At 40.7% G+C, this 6987-nt stretch overlaps 1 protein-coding gene across 1 annotated transcript in view; it reads left to right on the top strand.

Annotated features, from left to right (window-relative positions):
• The window catches only part of e2f4 (E2F transcription factor 4, p107/p130-binding), a 12774-nt gene extending 6204 nt beyond the window's left edge, over positions 1-6570 (top strand). The window contains exons 3-11 of the mRNA XM_015374099.1: positions 460-621; positions 1712-1755; positions 1842-1906; positions 1982-2170; positions 3769-3838; positions 4607-4729; positions 4822-4869; positions 4953-4997; positions 6260-6570. Of these exons, the coding sequence (XP_015229585.1) occupies positions 460-621; positions 1712-1755; positions 1842-1906; positions 1982-2170; positions 3769-3838; positions 4607-4729; positions 4822-4869; positions 4953-4997; positions 6260-6375 (862 nt within the window). The 3' untranslated portion in view covers positions 6376-6570. The remainder of the gene's footprint in view (positions 1-459; positions 622-1711; positions 1756-1841; positions 1907-1981; positions 2171-3768; positions 3839-4606; positions 4730-4821; positions 4870-4952; positions 4998-6259) is intronic.
• The last annotated feature ends 417 nt before the right edge of the window (positions 6571-6987 follow it).

Raw genomic sequence — 6987 nt, 5'->3', positions numbered from 1 at the left:
AAAAAAAAAAAAAAAAAAAATCTGATTTCAGAGGAAATCTGTGTCCAGCATCTAGATGTGAAACAGAAACGTAGGAGCTCATTTAAGCCACTTCCTTTTCCATAGAAATTAAATGTGTTGGGTAAAATTGATGGTTTAATCAATAAATGAGTAGAACTGGTTCTTTTTCAGCCTATAGATCAACTGGGATTCCTGGTGGGTTGATGCAATGAAATCATCTTTCTCTGAAAGACCCCTACATTTATTTAAAAGGGAAATGTCCAATAAGTCAGCTATTGCCATGGTAACATCTCCAGCCCTAAAGCCACATCAGTCTGCAGTTAGAACATCTGCCTTTGAAGCTGAAGATCTTTGTCTCTAGGTTCTAATAAATTGAGGGCAGACTAAAGGTCTCTTGCTGTTGTGTGGATCAGACACTGAGGTGCTGATGGTCTCTGCATGTCTGCTGATGTGTTTCAGGGGCGTTGGTCCAGGCTGCAACACCAGAGAGATAGCAGACAAGCTGATCGACCTGAAGGCCGAGCTGGATGACCTGGCTCTGCGGGAAAACGAGCTGGACCGGCAGAAAGTCTGGGTCCAACAGAGTATTAAGAATGTCACAGATGACTCCAGTAACAGCCCATATCCTTCACTGCACTCAGTCCGGAGATCAGGACCAAAACGGCATAATCAGATTGATTCTTGGTTTTAATCCACAAACTCACTCCAAACTGTGTGGAAAGCGTGGGTGGAGTGGATATGAAATATACCTTCCTGATCCCAACTGGTGGGGAAAGAGAGGCGCAGAGCTCTGGACAGGCTTATAGTCGGCTATCTGGAACTAGATTATATTTTATGATAATCTTATAGCTCTGAGGCTTTGAAACTGAGTACAGATGTTCTAGATTGTAATCTATAGATGTGTAATGACAGAAGGCGTTTCCTACAGGAAGAATCACTTCTCACTGAAGCGGCTCCTTTTAAACTAAGGTTCAGTTAATGTTTAATAGTCCCTCATCACTTTGATCTGCTTCTCAGAACATAAACACTGTAAATTATTCTAACTTAAATGGTTTAAAGGCTTCATCTCCATCAAGACGCCAAAAGGTAAAGACTGAACTTAAAGTGATTGGTGGATTTAATGTTTTTGACTAAAGAGTCAGTGAATCAGAGCAGCTTTGGGCTGCTGGGTTTGAATGTTGCTGGAAAAAAAATCTACAGAAACTTGGTTCAAGCTAACAGAAAACAAGACCTGCAGAGGAGGAGAGACACCAGCCATCAGTGGTGCTCTGTTTGAGCTGAAGTAAAATCTCAGTTCTACTCCTTTGCTGCCGAGCTTGATGTTCTGAACCAGGACAGATTTCTCCACTGGGCTCAGCGCAGAGCGCTTTCCCCCCCTCCGTAGGCTGTTGGTTTGTTAGATCTCCAAACCACTGAACTCAGATGGCATTTCTCCAGATTTGCTCCTCCTTCATTGATAAATGAGTGTAAATCTGCCCCTTTGATTTTAAATTGGAGCTGCAGCCTTAAACTTTTTCTATTGTTGTTGCTCTCGTCAACTTTTAGCTGCCTCTTCACTTTCTTCTGCTTTTACATCTCAAACTTGAACATGTAAACAACTATAACCACCAGGACTGACAAACGTTTTAAGATAGGAATATGTGTTTAATAAAAGCTGTATTGATTCTGGATTTTCTTGGTGCCAAATGTTGGACCCTTAACGCTCTCCTACTATGGCGTATGTAAAACATGAAGACCTCTGTGGAGCATTCAAAGGTAATTCTTCCATATCCTCGGCTGTATTACTAGTTCATTTTGTCTGAATGTCTCATAGACCTCTCCACTCATCTCCATTCTTCCAGGAGACACCCTTCTGGCTATCCGTGCTCCAGTAGGAACACAGCTAGAGGTACCAGTACCAGAAATTGTGAGTAATACATTTGAAGCATTGTTGCACCTTAAGGTCTGAGTCACGTTCCGGCCTAACTATGAGTCTGCATAGGTTCTTAATGGACAGAGGAAGTACCAGATCCGTCTGAAGAGTACATCTGGCCCCATTGAGGTTTTATTGGTCAATAAGGACCCCTCCAGTGCCTCTCCTGTGGTTTTGCCCGTCCCACCACCAGATGATGTCCTTCACAGCCTGCCAGCACCAACACCTACCTCCCAGCCGCCCTCTGCTGCCTCCAAGGTTTGCACCTTTCAATTTCAACTGGTCAAAGTGTTGCTGTTTTGAGGAAAATGGTTGGTACTGGTCCACAGAACTCTGCTTATCTTATATAACATTGTACCATATTTGATCTATTGTGAGGACATTTGGTGCAATACTTTTAAAGTCACTGTAATAATACAAAATTATTACAAAAGGAATACAAAAAGTACTACATAAAGTGGGATATTGGGAACATAAATCTATGTGGTTTTTTAAATAAAATATATTGCCTGTCTGTGACTTTATATTTCAAACCTGTACAATTTATGTTGGAAGTAAGGAACCAGCAACTTTCACACAATAAGAAAAAACAGTTTTGTGAAAGAGAGTGGAGTTGTTGCTATTAAAAGCATTTTTTGTCTGTTGATCCATGAAGATCTATGGGATGGATTCAATGATGAGCTCAGACAAAGTGTAAATATAAACCAGTTTGGAAGCCTTACAAAAAGGAGCTTATTGTAAGATGTGGGTGTATCATAGGCTAAGCATGTTGCTAATTTTATTCATTTTATTAAAGATATTAATAATTTGCAAATAACTAAATTCAATGATGATAATGTGAGCTTTAATGTAAGGATACTGTTATATGGAGAGATTAATAATTGTTTGTTGGTGTGTATAAGACAGGCAGGAAGCTAAAAATTCTTGTATCTTCCACCTGTTTCTTTTTGAGCAAATTGTTTTAAAAAAAAACATAAGGCAGGAATTGTCAACAGAATCCAAGATGCCAGTTAAAGAAGAGTGCAAATAAATGCAAAATAAAAAAACACATTTAGCTCAGTTTAACAATATTGCAAGTTGTATTCCAAAAACGTAAAAAAAAAAAACAATCCATTGGACTTTGTTTTCAAGTTTGAAGACGTTTTGCTTCCCATCCAGGAGGCTTTTTGAAATGGTAAGCGAAACGTCTGCAATCTTGGAAGCATAGTCCTGTGGATTGTGTTTTTTAAACTTTTTAGGAATGACTATGACCTGGATGACTGAGATTCTCCCCCAGCATATGTCTCAGATATTATTCAATTATGTAAAAAATAAAAATCTCTAAGGTTAACAATGGCAGAATTGTACAATCGACACTGTAGTATGGATACCATGCAGAATTATTATTAGATTCCAGATGCACTGTTTGAGTATGAATATTTTTACAATGCAGCCTGCGGAAAAAAAACATTTCCTCCAGACTGCTCTACGTCCTGCTCTGCTCCAATACACACTCAGCAGATAGATGTTCCCCTGTACAATCCATAGCTACGTTAACATGGACATTAGTAATCAGAATAAACGGTGATCAGACTAAAAATGTGTCCAGCAGACATGGAAGTGAGAATTTTTTGTTCGGATTCATCAGGATTGCAATGAGATTGTGATATGACAGTGGAGTGGTTTATGCATGTAAACACTTTACAGGATCAATGAGGGAAGCTTACCTGAGTGCTCATGTACATGCCACTTTTAGCTGCTAGATGCTATCAGAATAGTCCGACTGGCGGGTTTTAAGTCCTATTGGCCGCCTTACTGCTTGTCTTATTCTGGTTTGGAGTTTGCAGAACCCTGATGCTCTGCTTTCTTACCTCCAGGTCTCCAAAACGCCTTCAGCTCCAGCGACAAAACCAGCGGCAACCACGGCGTCTGTGTCTGCAGCAGCAGGTAGGAGGGTTCTAGGTGTACAGTTAAAAACCTTGTCCTGCATTAGCATGTAGGACAACATTTCTTCTGTTCGTTTTTTCCAGCCCCACCTCAGTGTTTGATTTAGATTATTCCCATCAGACAAATTTTAAGAGAAAATACAAATTGAAGTGTTCATGTGATGATTCTGTTTATTAAAGGACAGAGATGGATCCAAACTTAACTAGCCCAATTAAAAAAAAAATGAAAAGGCCTCTTTAAGACATGACTCTTTTTAAAGCAGTTTCAGTTCAATCAGAATCACTGCTGACCCAAAGGATCGACTGGTTCTATCCCACGTGTACCGAAAAATGTCCTAATGGTTGCCGAGATTTGTAGGAAAATAAAACACAAATGGTCCTCATTGGAGATTTCTGGACCAATTTACACAAATTTACATTTCGTTAACCTAGCATTTCAGAACATGAACATCATCCCTATAGTTATACATAGTGATAGTGCATTGAAAAGGGTCCAAAATAAACCAGCAAGTCCACATCTGGGTGGTTTAAAATAAACAAGTGGCCTGGTCAAAGTCCTGATCTTAGGAGGCCCTTGCACCTCTTAATAATATTATAATTTCTACAAAGCAGAGTAGATCCAAAGTAATATTTATGACCCTGTACCAGTCATCAGAATGGTGACTGGTATGTGGGCTAACTGGTTGCCTCTATCCATCCTCTCACTGTGATGCTGATTACATTTTCTCTGTGTTCTAATGCATGCCATCCCTCTTCTCTCCCATTTCAGAGGCGACCAGCAGCTCGACGCTCGCCCCCGCAGCTGTTCCTCAGCAGCTGCAGTCGTCTGCCTCTTTGGACGGGTCTGCCCCTCCAGCCGTGTTCGAACCCATTAAATCAAATCCGTCTGAACGTGAGAGATGTAACTTTCATTAATGATGTGGTGGATGAAGTTATTAAAATGTTACATCTGCAGCTAACAGGGCTTCTGTTGTTTCTGCGCAGTTTTGGACTTCCCCAAAGAACTCTCTGAGATGTTTGATCCAACTAAAGGTATGTGCTGGGACATGGTGCTGTTAGCAAACAGAAATAGAAGAAAAGCTTTGGTCTCTAAATCTTCATTTTGTTTCTTCCAGAGATAATGACTGGGGACCTGTTGGACGACTTGATGTCATCAGAAGGTACAATTCTTTACTGACACACATGAAAATGATCATAATATTCACCGTCTGGTTTATCTGCTAAAAAATAAAAAAATCAGCCCCAGTTTTAGATAATCTTCCAGTGCTAGTATTTAAAAAAATCTCAAACGAATGTCCATATTTCCCATCATTGCTCTTGTTTTTTTTCTGGGCATCCTCTAGAGAAAACTGGTAAACAACAACAGTGTCTTCAGTCAGAGGCTTCTAAAGAGTCGCTGTAAGATGGACTTCTACAGGAGAAATATACAACTTGCTGAAAAAGTCGAGTTACGCAACATTTGATTTCCATTTGGGATCTATTAAGTATTTAAGAAGTGAATTAAAACCGAGGAAGTTCTGATTTTTAAAGTCATTATTAAGCTACTGTAGATATAAAAGGTCTAATCAGTTCTGTTAGAATGTCAAGTTTTAAAAGCATGACAACCTTTTCACAGTTTTCTCTGCACACAGCTCCATGTCTGTTCTCTTCAGATCCCCACCTCAGGTTCTAGGTTAGATGCAAGTCTGTGCTTTGGTTGGACTGCTCCAAAACATTAACTGTCTTCTGGTTCATATGTTCTTTCAGTGGTTTGAATTTGTGCTTTGATTCATGTTGATGCTGAAAGAGGAGGTTCATCTTGAGCCTCAAAGGAGAAGCCTGAGGGTTCTCTTCCAAAGTTAACTATTTTCAAAGCATGATTGTGCCACTACCATGCTTCACTGTAGCGATGATGTTCTCCCTGCAGTTTAGCCAGGTCAGGATGTCGGCTTTAGTCAGGAAGGCCTTCATGTTGCCCCCTGGTCCACTGATGTGTGATGAAGGATCAATTTCCCTCCATTTTAAAGGGATGTCTTGTACTGGGTGGGTCCAATTCTGATGATTGCTTTGCTGCCTTTCCCTGACTGATACCTTCAAACAGTGAGATCCTCTGACTGTTTTGAAGCTATCTGCAGATCTAAAAACACTAATAAACCAGAGCCACTTATAATGAAACGAAGACTGGCGCTGTTTAACACAAACTTCACAGCAACATCCCTGTTAGAAAAGGGTACCACCATATAAATCTGTTGGTTCAGGTGAGCTGTAAAGGTCAAAGGTGGAATTAAAGGTCCTGAAATGTTTAGTGTTGGGCTCGCTGCTGTTACCAGGACTGTAGGCCTTCTTCCAATGCAGGTTACTTTCTAGGATGGATGGATTGATATGGTGTCTGAGAAGATGGTGAATGCTGGCGCTCTAACTTCTCTGCATATTTCGTCCTCAGTGTTCTCGCCGCTCCTCCGTCTGTCGCCCCCACCCAGCGACCATGACTATATCTACAACCTAGATGAAACCGAAGGCCTCTGCGACCTCTTCGATGTGCCCATTCTCAACCTCTGACCCAATCTACCCAGAAACATTCTAGAAGCTCCTGCAGCCGTCGCTGAAGCAGAGGGTTAGAGAAGAGCAGGAAACGGATGGGATCTGCAGAGTGATTGAAAGACGATGCTGGATCGTCTCGATGTGCTTCAAACTAAAGCTCCATGTCCAGAAGATAAGATGAGGAACAGAACTTTGACTTTGAGCTTCTCCAAGAAAAAAAAAAATGAGTCGGAATGATATTTTTTACATCGTGTACAGATATCTGCTTATTAGCTCTCCTGTGGGCCTGGAAGTGTGAATGTGACTGTTTTTAGTGTGAGTGAATGATCTCAGAACATCTCCAGGAAAATGAAACTAAAAGAACCATTTTTTGATCAGGTCAGGAGCCTGGTGACTCCTTGTATATAGAGAATATATATTTTGTAATACCAGCACACAAAACTATCCTTAAATCATTTATTTGTTGTCTCACCTACATAGGGACATCTTGCAAACTCATTCCTGTCCCAAATCATCCTGCAGTCTAACTCCAGCATGTTTTAATGGATCAGAACCGATCTTTCCAGCATAACCATCAGACCCAATTTAGGAGATGCTCAGGAAATGGCCTCTGGGAGGGATGAATCAGAA

The sequence above is a fragment of the Cyprinodon variegatus genome, unplaced genomic scaffold (genome assembly GCF_000732505.1).
Source record: "Cyprinodon variegatus isolate N-32 unplaced genomic scaffold, C_variegatus-1.0 Scaffold97, whole genome shotgun sequence".
NCBI classification, from domain to species: Eukaryota; Metazoa; Chordata; class Actinopteri; order Cyprinodontiformes; family Cyprinodontidae; genus Cyprinodon; species Cyprinodon variegatus.
The sequence above is the reverse complement of the archived record's forward strand: the minus strand, read 5'-3'. Positions and strand labels throughout refer to the sequence as shown.